We start from the raw sequence: 21,535 nt of genomic DNA, 5'->3' as shown, positions 1-21,535 counted from the left end.
AAAGCAATGACATTGAGCACATTCACATTTCTGTTGAGCTATGGATTTAAACATGTGTCTTTGTTATCACCTTGTTTGAGGGGTTACAGGAGCTGTGACTGTGCATTTGTTTTATATGGATGAGACATACTGGCCTTCCTTCCCATGTGCTGGTCCCTCTCAGACTTCCTTGTACACTGGGGTCATAGGCCATCCAGAGTCCTCAGGCAATACAGTCCAAAATGGGTGTTTGATGTGGAGAACACTGGAGGACATCAACTGATTGGACAAAAGTGTTTGTAGTGAAAACATCATTGTAAGTTTGATTAATCGTACAACATTTCTCAGTGTCACCAGAGACCCTCGCACAAGTATGCAGTGTATTTAATGAATGGTTAGAAGTTTGATAATTGTTTTATAACTGAATTTGCATGCATAAGCTTTCATATCACCAACCGTTAAGTAGAGGACTTGCATGTCTAGTGAAGTCGTGTCCCTCTTGCAGCCCGTCTGCTGTTCCTCCCCTACCATTGTGGCCCAGCCTGTTTCTGAGCCTTTTATTTCTCAGTTTTCACACTTCAACCACTTCAATGAAATTTGACCATCCATTCTACACATTTTTCAGAACTTTCAGAAAATTGAATTGATCAGCGTTACAGGGACCCGGGAAGCCTATTCAATACATTTTAATGGAATTGACACAGAATGACAGCAGTTTATATGAAATGACGGAATAGATCCGAAAATACACTTAGATGCACAGAAACCAGAAACCATTTCCCCCTCGATACAAGTTAGTAGCTGCATTACTTTGTTATTGTGAATGACGTTTATATTTGACCCCAGGTGTGAGGGTTGATATATTGATGATCAATTAATAAGTAATCCATGTGATTATGCATTTATATTATTTTTGACTTTGATGTTTATTAAATTATAATGCAGATTATAACGATAACTCTGATATTTAGGCAATCCCATCTTTCTTTTTTGAGAAGTGCAAATAGTATGATAAAATGTATGGGCTGTAGGATGTTGATTGCGACTGATTTTGTAGCAAGACTACACATGCATATAGCTGGACACTGCGTGTCTGGAACACCAGGTGTATATTTTCGATTCTGTATTCTGTGGAGAAGTCAAATATGCACAAGAGAGAGAGGGAGTTGCAAGTGCATTGTGTTGTAATCGCTGATTTATCACAGTCACATTCAATACGCACTAATCGGGCATATTGAAATAGTTCTCTCCTGCCAGATGAAAACATTGTGTCAGTCATTGAGGGTTGTGAATCTTGACAAATAAAATAAACAGATTGAACTATTCAAAATCAATTTTGCTGGTCTTGGTAAGACAAAGACTTTACCAAACTTTATTTATCGAACAGTGGAGGCAAAACAACTTGCTTTAAAATCTAGAGGCCCGGTAAAGCAGTTTGCCAGTGGTGTACGGCCTTGCTACACTGTGGAGCTCGAGGTCTCGTTCACACAATTTACACTCAGTTACACTTATAAGTGCATATGTCTGCTTAGACTGATTATATTTTGTCATTGTTGTGTATGATGTTCATGATGTATGTTTAGGTTCAGGCTTAGATGGAATGTTAAACTTTTAAATGGAATCTAAATGTAGGTCTTAAATTCTAATCCAACAGAACTTTTGCTAAATATTGTGTATTTGCAATATTGCATAATGTAACATTTAATTATATGATAACTGCCACATGCACATATTTGTCACTGAAAACATACATGCATTTGATAGTTTTAAGTTTTAAATTGTAAAGAAGTAACCACGGTTTAGTATTTTAAGTGGTGAATGCCACTTTTTGTATCTCTAGATTATTGTTGTTTTTGTAGTATAAAACCGACCCTACTATTAATGTACTACTACAACTATCCATACTCCTACTATGCTTAAGTGCCTTTTCAATGCCCACTGTCCTCTTTTTGAGCTTTATGCGTTCTTCTGTAATTTGTAATATATCTTAAACTGGCTCTTGGAATGATCGTTTCATGAAGTGGATGGGATACGTTTTATTGTAGTACTTTTGGTAGTTGTGTAGGATGAGGATTGACATTGTTCAGTTTATTTTGTATCATTGTAGTCAGATACATCCATGAAATTGTCATCAGCGCTTCATTTCAGATATCTTACGTTTCTGCCACTTGCATCGCTTTTACAGTTGTGACTGTTTGTGTGTTGAGTTAATTTTGTAACTTGGTTGTTTTAGTATAGATTCATTATACTCACTGCCTGGATGTTGTTCTGATCTGTTCTGCTGTCTACAGGAGCTGTAGAGGCCAGAGCTCTCCCTGACTCTGGGAAGAGATCTCCCTGTGAGCAGGAGCACACAGAGCCCACAGCCGCTGAAGACAAGAAGAGTCTGTCTGAGCAGCACGGGAGCAGACACAGTGAAATGGAGCTCAGGGGACAGGAATCCGGCCACATGGCGGAACCACAGGCTGTGGGTTTAAGACAGGGACTCCGGGCACTGGGGGCACCAGACTCCACCAGTACAGTGTGAGCCCAGCGTTGCGTCTGTCCACATTAAGACAGAGGACAGTGAACTGGAGTGGGAAAACCTTAGACAAGAGAATATTACAGCAGGCCTCTGTAAACTGGAGCCGCAGCTTCCGGTAGACGGACCGTGTGACACTGACTCTGTCACCCTGAGGACGGGGCTCAGTGGAGGCAGTGACAGTGCAGTGAGGGGTGAGAGCCCATCTTCACAGTGCAGACAGCTGTGTCCTGGACCCTCCCGCTCTGACTCTCCCCCCTCAAAGACAACTGGGAAACATCAGGGCTGCCATCGCAGCCCCCAGTGTGAGAAAACATATAGGAACTTCAGAAGCTTTAAGAAACACCAGTGTATTCTTACAAGGAAAACAGTTTACTGCTGCGCCCAGTGTGGGAAGAGATTCACTCGGGCAGACAGCCTTAAAGTACACCAAAGCATTCACTCGGGGGAGAAACCGTACAGCTGCCCCCGGTGTGGGAAGGGCTTCACCCAGGCAGCACACCTTAAAGTACATCAGCGCATTCACACAGGGGAGAAGCCCTATAGCTGCCCCTGGTGTGGGAAGGGATTCACTCATGCATACAGCCTTAAAGTACACCAGCGCATTCACTCGGGAGAGAAACCCTACAGCTGCTCCCGCTGTGTTGCGCTGTTCCTCCCGGGCACGTAATAAATTCTGACTAGAACTCCCGACTCCAAATCTTTCTTCCACCACACCGCGTTTCGCTGTTTCCTCTTAGTCTTTGCTCACACTCACCTCATTATTGTAGCATGGTCATCCCCTGTGGTTTTAGTACAAAAAAAGATGGTGGAGTACGCTGGTGTGTTGATTACAGGTGTCTCAACAGCCTACCAGCTAAGACTCCTATCCCCTGCCAAAGATTGAGAAGTGTCCTGGGTAACTCTACTGTCTTTTCAACAGTAGACCTGCAGTGCGGATACTGGCAGATTGAAGTAGACAAAAAAGACCGTAACAAGACAGCACCAGGTACGGACTGTATGAATGTGCAACAATGCCATTCGGACTCTGTAAGGTGCCCAGGACATTTCAGAGGGCCATGGAGCTAGAGCTGCAGGGTCTGCAGTGGGAGACACTTTAATCTACCTTGATGACATCATCATCTGTAGAAAGTTGATCAAAGCCTTGAGCGTCTGGCTACGGTTTCTGAGTGCTCACACAGCCACGGCTTAAAGCTTTGTTCCTGCTTTTGTGCACATTGTACACCCATTAAACATTCTCCTAAAAAGAGGGACTTCCATTGAAGTGAGGCACAGCATTTGAACTCAAGAAAAAACTATCAGCAGCCTCCAAAGGGGGGAGGAAAGAGTAATCTCTCATCTGACACCTGCCCAACAACAATACTGTGTGACAAGACAGGAGCTTCTCGCCATAGTGCGCTACACTCGCCAATTCTGCCACTACGCCCTTGGTGAAAGCTTCTACTCTGCACAGATCACAACAGTCTGACATGGCTGTTCAGATTCAATAACCCGCAGGACCAACTTTCTCACTGGCTTGAGGACTTAAGCCATTCAAATGCAGACACACTGTCCTGAAGCCATCAGGAGGGTCCCTGCGCCTGTGACTATTATCAAGCTACAGAAGTATTTACAATAAGTATTTAAATATTACAGAAGTATTTACAAGTTGCCAAAGACAGACATAGAACAGGTGAAAGGTACTTAAAGCTGCGCTGTTTCTCAGTAACAAAAAGCCAAGGAGCGGACTAAAAACCTGTAACATTGAGAAGCATGTGGCCACTACAGTGTCAGGTTTGCAGAATGATTGCTTTCCTGGATGAACTTATCCAGGAAGATTAAATCTGTGAACGTTGTCAGCATGTTGAAGTTTTAGAGCTCAAGTGATCTTGGGGCTCAGCTTGTTGATCTGATTTGAACCAAAACTTATCAAATTGAGGACCAAAAAACATTGGCCAAAATGGTTTAATAGAGGTATGCAAAAAAATATCAAGAGAAAGAAAATGTTGTATAGCGCATACAAAAGGGATGGTGACGAAACAAAATACAAAGAATATGTTGAACTGCAAGAAGACCTTAAGAAAGAGACCAGGAAAGCAAAAGGGGAAATAGAAAGAAACATAGCTCTTGGAGCTAAAACTAATGCAAAGAGTTTTTTTCAATATTACAACAGCAAGCGGTCATAAAGGAGGAAGTGAAACAGATAAAGGGCAAAAATTGAAGTATCTTGAAAAACGAACAAGATGTGGCAAATGTTCTAAATGAGTATTTCACAGAGGTTTTTACAGAAGAAAAGACAGATGACATGCCACAGGTTAACAATCAGTCCAGTCAAACCCTAAGAGAGATCAGGATAAATGAGGAGGAGGTACTAAAGGGACTAGCAGAATTAAAAACCAACAAATCACCTGGGCCAGATGGGATATTTCCAACAGTACTTAAAGAAATGAGGGAAATTATTTATAGGCCGCTAACTCAAATATTCCAAATGACACTTAGAACAGGGGATGTGCCAACTGACTGGAAGACAGCAAATGTCAAACCAATCCACAAGAAAGGGGACAAAACTGAGCCAGGAAATTACAGACCAGTCAGTCTCACCTGCATCACCTGTAAAATGTTGGAAAAAATGATTAGACAGAAAATAGAGGAGCATCTCAATGAAAACCATATTCTTGGAGATAGTCAACATGGGTTTAGACGAGGCAGATCATGTCTTACTAATTTATTCAAATTTTTTGAACATGCAACTGCAGCTGTAGATCACGTGAAAGCATATGATATGATATACTTAGATTTCCAAAAAGCTTTTGATAAGGTTCCACACCAAAGACTGATCCTCAAATTGGAAGCTGTAGGCATTCAGGGTAATGTAAGTAGATGGATTATGAACTGGTTGATGTCTAGGAAACAGAGGGTGTCGATTAGAGGAGTCACTTCTAACTGGAGTGAGGTTGTTAGTGGAGTTCCACAGGGATCAGTACTAGGGCCTGTGCTTTTTCTAATCTATATTAATGATCTGGACTCTGGGATAGTTAGCAAACTTGTCAAATTTGCAGATGGTACTAAAATAGGTGGCTCAGCAGATACAATCTCGGCAGCACAGGCTATTCAGAGGGACTTAGATAATATTCAGGGTCGACACCTGGCAGATGAAATTCAATGTGGACAAGTGCAAGGTAATACATGCAGGTAACAAAAATGTCCACTATAATGACACTATGGGAGGAATAGAACTAGATGAAGTAACGCATGAGAAAGACCTAGGAGTCTACGTGGACTCCTCACTTTCTCCATCCTGAGAATGTGGGGAAGCAATAAAAAAAGGCAAACAGGATGCTAGGGTATATTGTCAAAAGTGTAGAATTTACACAAATGGAAATTGGGCTTCAAGGCATTCAAGACAGAAAACAGGAGACACTTCTTCACACAGAGAGGCGTCACAATCTGAACAAACTCCCCAGCGATGTGGCTGAAGAGACAATGTGGGAACATTCAAAAACAGACTGGATAGGATCCTTGATCACTTAGTTATTAATGGACACCAAACGAGCACGACGGGGCGAATGAGCTCCTCTCGACTGGACACTGTCTTATGTTCTTATGCAGCATGTAGATTTAAGCAGAACGGAAGAGCAGAGGATCCCGGCTGCTGAAGAGACTGCTGACTTTACGGTAAGTTGCTTACCAGTTTGTGAACTGCAATGTTGAAAGGTTTGTAGTGGTTTCAGTAAATCTCAGGATACACCGATTAAGTAATAACAAGTTTATTATACAAAATAAGAAATACAGGTTAACCTGGAGCTCCTCTCACATGAAGTGAAGAAAAGAACTAAAGATGAGAGATGGAAGAAGCCCCTTTGTATCTTTGACAGACAACAGGTTACAGCAAATCCAGTTACATCCAGCTGTGAGTCCAATTTACTCTGTGCATACTAATACAGAGGTTGATCAGGTATTCAAAGACAATAGCTGTGTTTCTTGTATATTCAAGAAACAGTGAGCCTGAGGCAGGGTGACGTGACTTTGGTAGATTTCTGTAGTATTCTTGCATGTAAACTAATAATTAAAGTGGTTCCCACGAAGGGCTTAATACAAACAAATGATTGGTGCATAGATAAAACTGGAACAATTAATAAGATAAAAATATAGCGTAAATACTAATTAAAGTAGTTCCTCACAAAGGGTTTAATACAAACAAATGATTGTTTCATGGATGAAACTGAAACAATTATAATATAGAAATAATATACAAAAAAATAATGAGTACATTTTCCCACTACAGTTAATAAAATATTGGCCAAATAATTTACTATCCCCTGACAATAAAATGATAACAGTCACAAACGAGTGATGGATAGCAAGGCAAATTGGTAGTTTAACCCTTGAGTAGACATTGTAAAAAGTGCCCCACCTGCCAGCCCTTTCCAGATGGACTCTTCTCATATTGTTCGAATTCGAACAGTATAAATGACCATACCACATATAATATAAAGTACCATATAGAGGCTCCAGGCAGAAGTACTAGCAGTTTCCTCTCTGTGATGGAGCAAGGCCCATCCCTTTGCCAAGATGGCTGAAAACCCTTTTTCTACAAAGTCTTACCTGGGGTGGGGTTGTGGAGCAGCCATCTTGGGGAAGTTGGGGGAAGGTTAGAGGCCATCTTGACAGGGGATTTTAACCTGGGTAACCTTATTCTTGACATGGGGAGGGGGTTAATACAATTTCCTTTGTTTACAGTTTAGATTTAGGTTACAATTTAATATCACCTTTTATTAAAAGTTTGTTATTTTCATTTGAAACCTATTTTTGTAACGTATGTTGGGGGTTATATGATGTTTTCGAATGGTTGGATCGAGGGGGCAGGGCTAAGATGCCCGAAGTACAAAAGCTGGATCAAGGGCTTTAGTACGGGAGACCTGGGCGGAGGCTAATACCTGCCATTTTCTTTTGGTCATGTCTGCAATTCTGTATCCTGTGTGTTTGCAGTTACTACACTTGTTTTGTTCCTGTAGGTTTATGTTTTGTCCGACGCCGGGACCACTGCAGTGCGCATAACAATACTATACAACTCACGACTGTTTCAATACGTGTGTAAGATTGAGAAACTGTAGTAGGAACACATCTGTCGAGGACAGAAAAAGGTTCCATTCCCAGAACACACTGACATCATAACGATGCTGTAACATATACACTCACCTAAAGGATTATTAGGAACACCTGTTCAATTTCTCATTAATGCAATTATCTAACCAACCAATCACATGGCAGTTGCTTCAATGCATTTAGGGGTGTGGTCCTGGTCAAGACAATCTCCTGAACTCCAAACTGAATGTCTGAATGGGAAAGAAAGGTGATTTAAGCAATTTTGAGCGTGGCATGGTTGTTGGTGCCAGACGGGCCGGTCTGAGTATTTCACAATCTGCTCAGTTACTGGGATTTTCACTCACAACCATTTCTAGGGTTTACAAAGAATGGTGTGAAAAGGGAAAAACACCCAGTATGCGGCAGTCCTGTGGGCGAAAATGCCTTGTTGATGCTAGAGGTCAGAGGAGAATGGGCCGACTGATTCAAGCTGATAGAAGAGCAACTATGACTGAAATAACCACTCGTTACAACCGAGGTATGCAGCAAAGCATTTGTGAAGCCACAACACGTACAACCTTGAGGCGGATGGGCTACAACAGCAGAAGACCCCACCGGGTACCACTCATCTCCACTACAAATAGGAAAAAGAGGCTACAATTTGCACAAGCTCACCAAAATTGGACAGTTGAAGACTGGAAAAATGTTGCCTGGTCTGATGAGTCTCGATTTCTGTTGAGACATTCAGATGGTAGAGTCAGAATTTGGCGTAAACAGAATGAGAACATGGATCCATCATGCCTTGTTACCACTGTGCAGGCTGGTGGTGGTGGTGTAATGGTGTGGGGGATGTTTTCTTGGCACACTTTAGGCCCCTTAGGGGTATTAGTATTAGTATGGTGTTCCTAATAATCCTTTAGGTGAGTGTATATTACAAAAATGATAATGATAATGTAAGGTTGTTCACAATTAGCACATTAAGAGCCATTTGGTGAAGGTAATTGTCAGTGCAGTACATTGTTCAATTTAAGCAGCGTCAGTTGGTTAACCCTACGTTCTGTCATAGATCGGTGTCCTTTAAAAACTTGACCATAAGAAGCAGCACTTCTTTCAGCAGCTAGAAAACTGGTAACAATAGACAAATATATTCAAGCCTTTTGTGTTACATTGGAAAATAACATTGCTTTAAGCCAAAATTAATTCAAAGTCATTCTATTACAGTTTTATTTGCATATGGTCAGTATTTGTCCATTTCTGATTTGCAGACATTTTTCACTCCACTCTTAAGATGAAGACATTTCATTTTTTCAATTTTGAATTTATACTTGATTTTACTTTTATAGTTTTTCACTCTCACTTGTTTGTCATTACATTTCGCCTTCATTTAAACATTTATTGTAACTTTCTTAGGTTCCTTTTCAGTTTGTCTCTTATATAATGCATTGCATATTTTACACAAATGTATATATATTCACATGATTGGAATTAAAACATGTCAAGGAAGAATAACAACTGAACGTGTCTGAGGTTTAATGTGCAGTTTAAGGAAACACTACAGCTCAGATAATCTCCCGATTCATCAGAACGCTGGACATTAATCCCAATCATCCTATAAATGATTGTTAAATCAAAGGCCCCGTTCTTACAGACATGCCTGTTGTGGTCACAGGGGGTTTGCGTAGCGGCCGTCATCTTTCAGATTGTTGTGTTCATATCTCTGGGCATTAAGGGAGCCCAGAGACTGTGGAGAGACGTTGGAATACGAGTACTTGGTTGGCACCTCGGGATCACTGTACTTCTTGACCTCATTTTGGAAAGTCTGTTGATTGTAGGCAACAGGGTTCTTCAGCTGGTGAGTGTCGTACTTCTTCAGCCGTAAGGAGCCCAGAGTGGGGTAGGGGGTGCTCTTGTACTGCTGGCACAACTTGCCCCTGCTGCAAAGACAGACCGACAAAACTCGACAATTCAGTTCACACGTAAAACCTTTCACACAAATTACGGTTAACAGCTGATCCTTCATAGGCATTTCAAACCAAGAACACATTTCACTTGAGTTTGCCTTACAGAATACAGAGTGCTTGGGTTTGGAGAACTCAATGTTATGGAAACTCACTTGGCATAGATTAGGCCAGTGCAGAGCATCAGAAGCAGCAGGGCGAGTAAAACACTCAGAATGGAGGTGATGACTATCATTCCTGCAGAGCGCTCCCCGATCCCGTCATCGAGAGAGGCCGGGTCCTTCACTGTGGACACAAAGACACGAGAGGATGGGCAGACCATGGCTAATGCTGATGGGGGGTGAGGAATATAGTGAATGTGATACAGTTTACCCAATTACCGTTAAATCATCTATTGTAATTAGCCATGTCAGAACATATAAAATCATTATTTCAGCAAACACATATTTAAAGGAAGGGTGTCAGGACTTCTGACTACAGCTGTCTACAGATGCATAGAAATAACAGCAGGTAGACGGTACTTACAAGTATACAGAGTGATACTTTTGGACCATGGAGTTTCACTGGAGACATTGTTTCTTCTTGGGTCAACAAGAACATATTTCACACTGTGAAAGGATGTATACAATCAATGCATTGCAGTTATCAAGGTTACAGTAAAACCCCATGCAAACAAAAGCTAAAAATGTAAATCCTGAATCCTCATTGTATTCTGAGTTTGTTAAGTGGTTTCAATAAGCAGAGTGCATGACCACCTTGAGCCGAGAGGAACGAGGTGCAGCCGAAGAAAGCAGGTGGCTTTGAAGAAGGCCTCAGTCATGAGGGAAATGACTTCACACAGCATGCAGACTCCCACTGTTGTGTTTGATCGGAGCGCTGAAGTTGTCTAGAAATGTATATTGTGTTGCTTCGTATGTGAGCAGTACAACAGCGGTGTCCAGGCACGTGCTGTAAAGGTGCTGTGGTCGTGTTCTGTAATGGTTACACTGCCGGAGAGGAGAGCTTTACCTGACTGTGGAGCCGGCTGGAAGGATGCCGTTGCAGTTGGGGGTGCTACAGTTCCCTTGGTCGCCGACCCTGAAGTACAGGATCCCGAAGGGCTGCTGGCAGGGGAAGGCCTTCTGGACTCCCACTTCAGTGAGAAAGTAGTTCTTCGGAGGGTTGCCAGTGAAAGCAGTTGGATAAGGAGATGCACTGAGGATGTTGAAACTTGATTGCAGCTTGTCTGCATCAAAGTTATTGGTTCCTGTGAACAGAAGTGACATTTCTGGGAGACAGGTCTGTCTTTATCGGAGACGGATTTCTGAGATTGCAAGTTTCCAACTAGATCCTCTCGTCACCGATGAACTTAGGAAGAAAAAGTTGTCGGTATTATCAAAGCTGGGCTCCTCTCACTGAGCTGCCACTGGGGAGCGCTGGGCTCGAAGCCCCACTTCTCAAGCACAACAGTCACCCCAGAACTTCATCCCTCCCTTGTGATGGGCAGAAGACACGAAGTGCTCCTCAAAGCTGGGTCACTCGGGTGAACAGGTCTCCTGACACAGGGCCTATCAGGGCAGTGTAATGCTGGGGACCCTCTTAGAATAAGTAAGAGCAGAGGTGCAGGTTTAGTAGGGGACGAGGGGGATGCGTCCTCCCCAATGTTGAGAGAACTTGCCCCCTCCAATAATGTATGCCCATCTCCACAGGCGTAGGGGATGCGTCCCTCTCAGTGTTGACCGCACCCCCCTCCCAATTCTGAAATAAAACCTACGCCCCTGAGCAAGAGTGATGTTGAGGAAACCAACTATGGGAAGATGGTATTCAAGATAAAAATGAATTTAACCCAATATAAACCTAACGCTCTCACACTGTTGCTGAAAGGAGAGGTGAAGGTCTACCTACCGGAGCCCACGGCAGCGACCAGCCACACCTGACACTGGTCCGGGGTGCAGGGCATGTTGGACAGGTTTTCAAAGTAGCACGTCGGCTGCTTCACAGTTACTGTACTGCTGGTGACCCGTCCTGCCATTTTGTAGGGCGTGATCTCGGGCACATAGTTCACTGCAGTGACTGCGAAGAGCCGTGGGTGCAGTTATAACATGTGCAGTTATTTGTTGTTTCAATTTATCACATTTATGTTCCATATGCATAAACAATAATAGATACTATGTAATTTCACTATTTGAAGAGATGCACCTTCTAATTAACACATTTGGTGAAACACAGGAAGTATACAGTGTAATGGCATATTTATCAAAATTATATAAAAAGACAGAGCAGACAAGTTGTTGAAAAAAATAAAAAATAAAAAATAAAAAATAAGGGGTGCATTTCAAAATAATGCCCTTGTTTGGAAGGGACAACACAAAAGAAATGAGGCCTTTCTAGCCTGAAACGCATATCAATACAGTCCGGTAGACTCTGCTACTGTTTTTGATTGACCTTTACCAGTACACCCTACCACCTTGATCCGCTGACCCCCAAACATTTATTAAGCATCGAATATCCCCAAACTCCCGTCTCTTGTGCCTGAGAGTGTACTCCTGTAGCACCACTCAATGGGGGGAGGTTTGCCTGTTTTGTGCGTCTCTGCACGTCCCGGCTGGAACCCACCCTGGGTAACACTCACGGACCGACACATCACTGGACTAGGTTGACTATCTGAATTGCTCTTTCTGGGAGTCTGTGTCAGTGAGGACATGTGTACCAATTCCTGTTGAACAGGATACATTCAGAAACAGCTCATATGTAATGATTAATGTATACAAATAACAATTCAGAGGAGTGCTAGGGGAGAACTTCAAGTCAAACGGGTGTCATCAGGAGCAGGCAGAGACATGTCGCTAGGGCTGTGGCAGTATTAGTGCACAAGTGTATTAGAAATCCTCACTCAGATGGCGCAGATAGAGATCATTTGGAAATGAGACTAATGTTAGATCGGGCTTGTCAAATAACCATGTAGAAATACGTTGAGTTTATAGAAACTGCATCCAAAGTCTATCAGCTAATGAGAATTTCTGTAAAGGTGATTTCTGGGAGACAGACAGAAGTTTCGTACCTCAGAATATTTAGTCCACACTTGTCTTTCCCCAGAAACTCACTCCTTTCATGTTAATGTTGCTGATACAAGCTGATCGTGGAGAGCAGTCTGTGCACAAATTAATTTGGCCCAATTACACTTCCTCCTCCTGCCAACTCTGTTACGATCAGATCTTTGGTCTGTTTCACGGCAAGAAAACACCCTGAAACCAAAGCTTAACCATAATCGTCTGCTATAATTCCTGCTATTCCACTGTCGCACAAGAGTCCGAGACATTCTGAACAGGAACCAATAATGTTATCCCAAATCTACCAATTGTTTTTAAAAATGGTCTGTTGCTCAGCATCTCTTATTGACATCAAAACACTCACTATGATATTACATTTTTTGTGTGAAACATTAAACAGTTATATTAAAACATTACTGATGAAATTCATCCCTGTGCTTGTCGGACCATTTGTGGCTTCTTCCTTCCGTAGGTAATACGGTCATCTGTCTGGACTTGAGGACAATGTTCTTCCACACAGCTCTGTAACTCTGATCTCGCAGCAACTAGAATTAAAAAACAACTTGAATAGAAGTCTGGACTTACTCTGTCCTGCTGCTGTGCAGAAAGGCACACCGAAGAACAGGGTCACCGCCAGACCTGCCAGAGCCATGGCTGACCTCCGAGATAATCCTCCTGACGGACGAATGCACAGACTGCCAGGACCCACGAGGTTCTCTCCTGAAATGTCTGGCCGCCCCTCCCTTCTCACCTCTGTGGAAAGAAAACTCAGGGGAGTGGAGAACTATTAGAAAGGGTGTGGACAAAAACATGCAGAGAACGAACTTGAAATGTGTACAATCAGATGTACAGATACTCAGTGCAACGGTAATTAACAACAGATCAAATCCAGCTCATGTGGTCATGCATAGCAGCACACAGACCGCGCTGAAGCTTAAGCACGTACCTAACCATCCTGTGAAGTCCACGATGCGTCTCTTTCAGGAGAATAACATGCCAGGCAGAATACACACGTGTTAGCCCAGCATGACATTTCAAACTTTACTTCAAGACAGGGTTGTTGTCTGCACTCTGCCTAAAGACTGCATATATATACAGATGTATTAAAGTCTGATATATTTATCCTGCCCTTCCATCACTTTCCATCATATTTCTGTTCATACGAGTGGAAAAAACTTTTCTGAATTGTGCTCAATCAAAAACAAATAAAAAAAAATTGACAATGACTGCCAATGAGATTAAACCCCAGTTTCCTATCCCCCCCAGAGCTCAACAAATACATACTTTTCTTTGTGGACAACCTGTCTCCTGGCACAGATATTACAAAGCAATAAGGATAAGAGGAAGAAGGAGAATAATAATCTGAAGAATCAAGGAAAGGACAGGTCTTATGGGAAAGAGAATAGCCTGAGACTGTGCTCACTGCAGGGCTTGTACACACGTGTAAACAAAAAAATACAAACAAGTCAACTGTGTTCATCCTTCATTTAATTAAAGTAGGTGTGATGACAGACAGGCAGTGCACCATTTTCCCAGAAACGCCAGAGGCGGTGTTCTCCGATGGAACGGATGATGACGTTGCACAGACCAGATGGTGTTAATGAACAACGGAAGCACCGAGGGAATCTCCATGTCTCCTAATCATTCACAGGAGACCCGGGATTTGAAGAAGTGAGAAAACAATGAACAGCACGCAAACAAGGAGATTTAACAATTTCGGGAGACAACTACAATTCATGAGTCCGAGCAATCATTATGTGAAATAACTAATTTTAAGAGAAAAAATACCAATTATTTCCTGGAAAATGTTTTTCCAAAGTAGGGTTACGTGTTCATCGATGTAGCACTACAAATAAAGACGACCTAGGCACACTGAGACCAGAGAGGCCTGTTGCTGCTGTTCCTGCATCAGAGCCAGAGCTGTGGCTGAGGGCCGGCCTTCTCCTGCCACGGCTCGATCATTGCAATTATAATTATATAATACATCGTTATATTTGATAGTAAAATGTTATTTTTCTAAATTCTTAAAAGAACAGTAGAAAAGTGATGCACAATGACTAATAAACAAACAAGCAAAATATATGAATTCAACATAAGCAATTAAAAATCAACAGTCAGATAGAAGAGCAGATCAGAAATAGTGCTGATCAGATAAACTAGAGCTTGACAACTCAATATATAGTCCAAAGACAATGATGTAGAAATGCAGAGTCCAGTTTTCTGCGCCAAATCGAACCCTTGACCCAGCGGACCAGTGCAGCGCGCTGGCTGATCACTTCACTTCCCCGCAGACGTCTGACACGGAGGAGCGCCGGCTGTTCTCTAGGACTAGATGTGTAAGTTGCTGTAGTCGGGATTGTTCAGGTTGTGTGTGCGGTACCGTCTGAGGGAGCCCCGGCAGGGGGGAGACGTGATCTTGTGCTTTCCCTGGGAGAACGCACAGCTACAGACGCAAAACAGATGCAATTAATCACTGCATTACACAGCAGCTCAGGTCAGAGTGGTGGGGTGCAGGAGAGCACAGGGGTGCAGTTTTGCAGTAGTGGGGCAGAGGGGTGCAGTTTTGAGGTAGCCGGGGCAGAGGGGTGCAGTTTTGAGGTAGAGGGGGCAGAGGGGTGCAGTTTTGTGGTAGAGGGGGCAGAGGGGTGCAGTTTTGAGGTAGCCGGGGCAGAGGGGTGCAGTTTTGAGGTAGCGGAGGCAGAGAGGTGCAGGAAGAAGCGGGTCACAAGTCTTGGCAGCCTCGTCCGGAGACTCACCAGCGCAGCAGCAGGACGGACAGCAGCAGCAGCAGCAGGACAGCCAGCAGACAGGAAGCGATGGTTGTAATGACGATCATCCCTGCAGACCTCCTCCCCATCCGATCATCCAGCGAGGAGCTGGGCTTTGCTGAATAGACACATGCACACGCACAGATGAGATACACAACGATACCTCCACCAGTGAGTGTATAATGCTGTATTCATTTCATAAAGCTCACAATGAATAGAAATAATGATTAATATATGGCTGTTATTGGTTATTATTTGTGTTTATTATGGTTGTTATTATTTTATTTGAAAGCACTGATAGTTTTCCCATCAGTTATACCTCGATTGTAGAAAGTTGAAATGTAAGGTCATGGCAGTGAGGACAGAGCAATGGCACAATACACCGATCAGCCATAGCATTATGACCACTGACAGGTGAAGTGAATGACATAATCTCGTTATTATGGCACCTGTCAGTGGGTGGGATATATTAGGCAGCAAGTGAACATTTTGTCCTCAAAGTTGATGTGTTAGAAGCAGGAAGGACTTTGACAAGGGCCAAATTGTGATGGCTAGATGACTGGGTCAGAGCATCTCCAAAACTGCAGCTCTTGTGGGGTGTTCCCGGTCTGCAGTGGTCAGTACCTATCAAAAGTGTCCAAGGAAGGAAAAGCGGTGAAGCGGCGACAGGGTCATGGGCGGCCAAAGCTCACTGATGCACGTGGGGAGCGAAGGCTGGCCCGTGTGGTCCGATCCAACAGACGAGCTACTGTAGCTCAAATTGCTGAAAAAGTGAATGCTGGTTCTGATAGAAAGGCGTCAGAACACACAGTGCATCGCAGTTTGTTGCGTATGGGGCTGCGTAGCCGCAGACCAGTCAGGGTGCCCATGCTGACCCCTGTCCACTGCCGAAAGCGCCTACAATGGGCACGTGAGCATCAGAACTGGACCACGGAGCAATGGAAGAAGGTGGCCTGCCTGATGAATCACGTTTTCTTTTACATCACGTGGATGGCTGGGTTCGTGTGCGTCGCTTACCTGGAGAACACATGGCACCAATCCATGGAGGCCTCACCTCCCTTCTTACAGGACTTAAAGGATCTGCTGCTAACGTCTTGGTGCCAGATACCACAGCACACCTTCAGAGGTCTAGTGGAGTCCGTGCCTCCACGGGTCAGGGCTGTTTTGGTGGCAAAATGGGGACCTACACAATATTAGGCAGGTGGTCATAATGTTATGGCTGATCGGTATAAGGGTGGAGAATGATTACCAGTCCAGATGGACAGACATTTCAGCTCCAGGACACACAACACAAGAGTGCAGTGAAATTAAGAAACACTGACCAAGAGGCTAGGCAGGAACCCATACTATTTGTAGAATATCAATCACAACTATATATGGAGTAGAGGATCTAATACATGAACCTCCACAACTCAATACTGGGAAGATACAAAGCGCAAGAGGGAGCTTACGTGCTATCAGAGTGATGGACTGAGACCACGGCGTTTCAGAGACCATCACACTGAACACAGGGCTAACCAGGATGAACTTCACGCTGCAGCAAAACACAAAATGTTCAGAATTGTATACAGTTTGCTTTTCTCAGCAGGACACACTACCCAGACAGGCCTGAGCTCGTGCTATGGAGCCGTTACCTGACAGTCGAAGCAAAGGGCAGAAACCCGTTGCAGTTCGAGGAAGTGCAGTTGCCTTCAGCTCCGACCTGGAAGTAGCGGAGGCCCAACAGCTCGGCGCAGGGGAAGCTGGCCTGGACACCGAGCTTGGTCAGGAAGTAGTTGGGAGACGAGGCGCTCTCAAAAGCTCTGGGGTACGGAGACTGAGACACTATGTTGCGGTTTCCTTTAATGTTATCAAAGTTTTGCAGACCTGTTGGCAGTAAGAGCTGCGTTACTGGCTGCCGAACTGTGCGTCGTGCTCTCCCTCCTATACTGCGACACTGAGTGCAACGTTTTGGATACAACTCACCATTATTTCTGGCCACAACCAGCCAGATCTCACACTGATCCACGCTGCAGGGGAGGCTTGCGAGGTTTTCGAAGTAGCACAGCGGCTGCCGGAGAACCATGGTGGTGCTGGTGATGCGGCCGGCGATGTTGAGAGGAGAGACTTCGGGAGAGTAGGGCACTGCAGGCAGACAGACCACACGCCAGGACGAAACCCGTGAGAGCAACGCCTTTTACAATCGAACACTGTGTCTGTTCATATCAGTCACTACAGTCAGAAACAAATATGATTGAACTTGATTTCATTATAAATTAAGGCTCAGAATAAGTATTTTTTGAAAATATTTTGCTAGTGGCATTACTTAGACTACGCAGATTTGGATGCTTCACACACCAAAAATGTGTCGGAAGACATTCCCTTTTGTTCATTCAACAAAGACCAAACCGAACACAGCACTGATGGACTGGTGTAAATGGGCGCGGCTCAAAAACAGTTACGGATACAGAGAAACGAATGTTGGTTTGTGCGTCATTCACATCAGAAAAGAGTGGAGAGTCTTTCAAGTCCTGAAGCACAAACAGGTGAACTCAGCTGGCAGTGGCTGTTAGAACAGAGGACCACATTGAATTCATGAAGAAGCAGGTCGATGAATACAGATTGAAATACTTTAGATGACAAAATGCAACTGGTGTTCATCAGAAAGGCAGCTTGGCTGAGCTACACCGCCCGTTTATATCCCTAACTGTTCATTCAGTCACGGCGTGGGTGTGGAAACCCTTAACAAAGAACAAGTCGACCAAATTCAAATTCATTTTAATGTGCGTACTTAAAAGCATTTTACTGTGCTGATGCAGGATGGAATTGTGATCCACCCATGAAAATGATTCTTGTAAAGACTGTAAACGTCACCAGCACACCTTGTGCTCAGGACACAACTCATTATTCAACAATAGGGGCCTTCTGTATTGTTCTCATCCACAAGGCAACCTGGGCTCAGCGGCCTCCCAGCGCATCGGCCGGCTGACTTCGCACAGCTGGATCGCACAGCAGCTTCATATCAATATACAGGCCGTCTCCGCTGGGTTTTCTGTGAGACTGTGCTGAAATGAAAATGAATCCCATGTCTCCACAGGAATACGTTATACTCTCACACAGAGAGGCGTCACAATCTGAACAAACTCCCCAGCGATGTGGCTGAAGAGACAATTTGGGAACATTCAAAAACAGACTGGATAGGATCCTTGATCACTTAGTTATTAATGGACACCAAACGAGCACGATGGGGCGAATGGGCTCCTCTCGATTGGACACTGTCCTGTGTTCTTATGTTCTAAAAGAGGAAGCCTCCCAATGGAAGCCAGCGAGAGATCAATGATGGTCAAAACATGTAAGAAACAGATTCAATCCCACCGACTCCCACACCGGGCTGAAACCACGGCCGTGCCCAGTGAATGTGTTCCTTGTAATTATTAAGGGATGTTCTGAACCCATGGTAAATAAAACCATGTTACGCTCGGCCTCCCTGTATTATATTATTATTATTATTATTACTAATCATTAAATAACCCAACAACAGCAGCAACAAGAACTAGTAAGATCATTAGCAATTATAATAATTAAAGATTAATGACCAGAGAATAGACTTTAGCATTTTCTGACATAACTATTTTGAATTAATACATATATTCCTAACCAAATTTAGTACAAAAATAAAATGTATGTATATTTGATTAATTCTCTTGACTTGACTTTGTTAAATACACTGGAAAAAGATGAATAGATTTCCAAATAAAAACTAAAATTAAATCTGCAGTAAGTGTGCATCTGTGGTTTCAAACAAGGCAGAGCACAGGTGAGTAAAAAGTCTTTCTAAATCAAGAAAACATAAATATAGAGCCTGAATAATAACCCGGCTCTATAGGAGACAGTACTGATGTAAACCTGCTTACCCACAGCGCTGCCACACAGTCTGACACACAGCAGCCACGTCACTGCCACACACCACATGGCTCCTGAGGGCTAATTAGCTGGAATAACAGTTCGTTTTCCCCTGAACAACGAGGTCTGGAATCCGGCTCTAATGATGGCAGGAGGAATGCTTGTTGCCCAAGAGTCTCCCTGCTCCATCAGGCTGCAGCCCGCCCTGCCCATCTGCCCCAGGACTCGCCCAACTGGCCGAGCTGGATCTGGGGCAGACAATGGGACTGCGGGGAGCGCGTCCTCCCCAGCCCGCAGACTGCGACAGGTGTGTGTCAGGACCCGACACAAAGGAGACAGCGCTTACGCAGATGGAGCCTTCGCCTGCTGTCGAGTAATAACACGTTGGACTAAACGCCCCTTTTCAGACGTCTCACACAGAGGGTAGACGGCCCGTGTGGCGTTTATTCACAGTTAAAGCATCTGCAGTGATTTCTTAACCAGTTACACTTGCTTACTCGCATTAAACACATGAGAAAACAGTTGGGTGGAGGCACACCTGTCTGGTAGGACCCACACAAAAATGGATGCACATTCAGTGGCAAACGTTATTTCCACATTGCAAATAAACCTTTCAGTCAAAGTTTCCCCTCAATTACCCTTAGAAGGTGAAAGAGTAATGAACTGAAGAAATATGTTGGACCGCTCTTTATTTGTGGGAAAAGTTTTAGACACTGTGCCGAGCGCGTCCCCGGCACACCGGCGGCACTATGGCAGACGGAGACTAGAACACACCAAAAAGATGAGTCTGCAGCCGTGATTTGAAGGCTGAGACAGAGGGGGAATCTTGTTACATTGGCAGGAGGATTGTTACGTTGTGTCGGGGCCCTATAACTAAGTGCTCTGCCGCCTGCTGTGCTCTCGTGTATTTGTGGGACCCTCACTATCGTGGCAATGATGGCCTGCGGGGAACAGGCAGGGGACCGTGCAGGGCTCCGTGGTGTCGAGAGCTCCCTCTGCTGGCGTTTCAGCACAAATGACAAAATGAGCTGCAGCTGTATGTACGGAGCATGACATGTTAATCTGATATTAAACAGTTACATATGTACAGATTGTAATTAATAGATCTGTGGCTTGAGCACTTATACGGTTACATGTGATCTCAAGTTATCTGTCACCATCCAACCAAATACCACAAATATATTGAGTATTAATAGAATCCCATTAATTACCCCAGATCTATACTGCGTAATAGCTAACAACAGTGCAGGAAGAGTCACGATTTCCGTTACCGAAGGCAGACAATTTCCAGTGTCGGCTGGAGGTTCACCTGAGGGACCAGCGCTGCGGATGGGGTCTTGCCCTTTAGACCCACTTGACAGAACCTGGGTTGAGAAACATCAGTCCAATCCAGGCAGTCTTGGGAATGGAATCTAAAATGTAATAACAAAAACTCTTATTATCTTATGTGTGAACTAGTTGTAGGTTTTGGTTTATTTGTGTATCTAACTTGTGCAGGGCGCTATAATAAATAAACATTGATTGATATTTGCCAAACAGCAGTTTCATTAAATCTTCGCATTGTTAAAACACTCACCCTCCCTGCCATCACTGTTTTCAATAATAAAGCTATTCACACTAAAAACAGCTCACGACTGTATTCTGCATAAGCTGTACGTGTGACAAAGCATGATTTGTGACACATTTGTATACAGTAGACATAAAACCTTTGTATATTCAATAAATATACAAGATAAACCAAAAAGTAGGATTGAAAAATGTAATCTAAGCCTCTACAACTCCCTGATCCTCCCACAGCTGTCCAAGATAACCTTACTGCAGGATAGTGTTTTATTAGTAAAGACAGTGATATCATTTAACATTAATATTAAATATATAATTGCAATTGTGTGTCCACGACATCCCCAAGAGATGAACAGCCAACATCATCGGTTACAACAGGAGCTCCGATCTGAGGAGGATGGACTTGATCTGGAGTTCAGTGCTTATCTAGTCATTCTAGGACTTTGGTTAAAACCATTTATCATACATATTAAATACAACAAACGTATGTTTTCAGTGATAGGAAGATATGACAATGATGAAAACGTGGGAACGGTCTTACTTTAGTGGTGTCCTGACCCAGTGGCCCAGCACACGCTGCTTCAGGTGCGTTCACTTCACACAACAGTCCAGTCGTCCAGCCCTGCTCGGCCCGCGGGGCGCCCAGGACTCGCCCGTCCTCTGCAACGGCCCGGTATCTGCCCCCAGCAGCGGCTCTCAATCCTGGAGCTACCGAGGGCCTTCTGTAATAACTCGATGGTAATCATTTTAAATTGCAGAGAATCCAAATTA

At 43.8% G+C, this 21,535-nt stretch overlaps 2 protein-coding genes across 2 annotated transcripts; both read right to left on the bottom strand.

Moving 5' to 3' along the window:
- Positions 1 to 8,760: 8,760 nt before the first annotated feature.
- On the bottom strand, positions 8,761 to 13,305 carry LOC136718247 (uroplakin-3b-like protein 1). The gene is made up of 6 exons (XM_066695916.1): positions 13,137 to 13,305; positions 11,407 to 11,574; positions 10,531 to 10,768; positions 10,048 to 10,130; positions 9,678 to 9,807; positions 8,761 to 9,498 (listed from the first exon to the last, which is right to left on the bottom strand). The coding sequence occupies exons 1-6, from the start codon at positions 13,201 to 13,203 to the stop codon at positions 9,228 to 9,230; spliced, it is 957 nt and encodes a 318-aa protein (XP_066552013.1). The 5' UTR covers positions 13,204 to 13,305; the 3' UTR covers positions 8,761 to 9,227.
- Positions 13,306 to 14,028: 723 nt separating this feature from the next.
- LOC136718283 (uroplakin-3b-like protein 1) lies at positions 14,029 to 20,584 on the bottom strand. The gene is made up of 6 exons (XM_066695967.1): positions 19,213 to 20,584; positions 17,285 to 17,443; positions 16,954 to 17,185; positions 16,771 to 16,853; positions 15,308 to 15,437; positions 14,029 to 14,994 (listed from the first exon to the last, which is right to left on the bottom strand). Exons 1-6 carry the CDS (start codon positions 19,268 to 19,270, stop codon positions 14,880 to 14,882), a joined length of 777 nt encoding a protein of 258 aa, XP_066552064.1. The 5' UTR covers positions 19,271 to 20,584; the 3' UTR covers positions 14,029 to 14,879.
- Positions 20,585 to 21,535: the final 951 nt, after the last annotated feature.

Source organism: Amia ocellicauda, chromosome 22 (assembly GCF_036373705.1).
Source record: "Amia ocellicauda isolate fAmiCal2 chromosome 22, fAmiCal2.hap1, whole genome shotgun sequence".
Lineage (NCBI taxonomy): Eukaryota > Metazoa > Chordata > Actinopteri > Amiiformes > Amiidae > Amia > Amia ocellicauda.
Note: the sequence above shows the minus strand (reverse complement) of the source record. Positions and strands in the feature narration are given on the sequence as shown.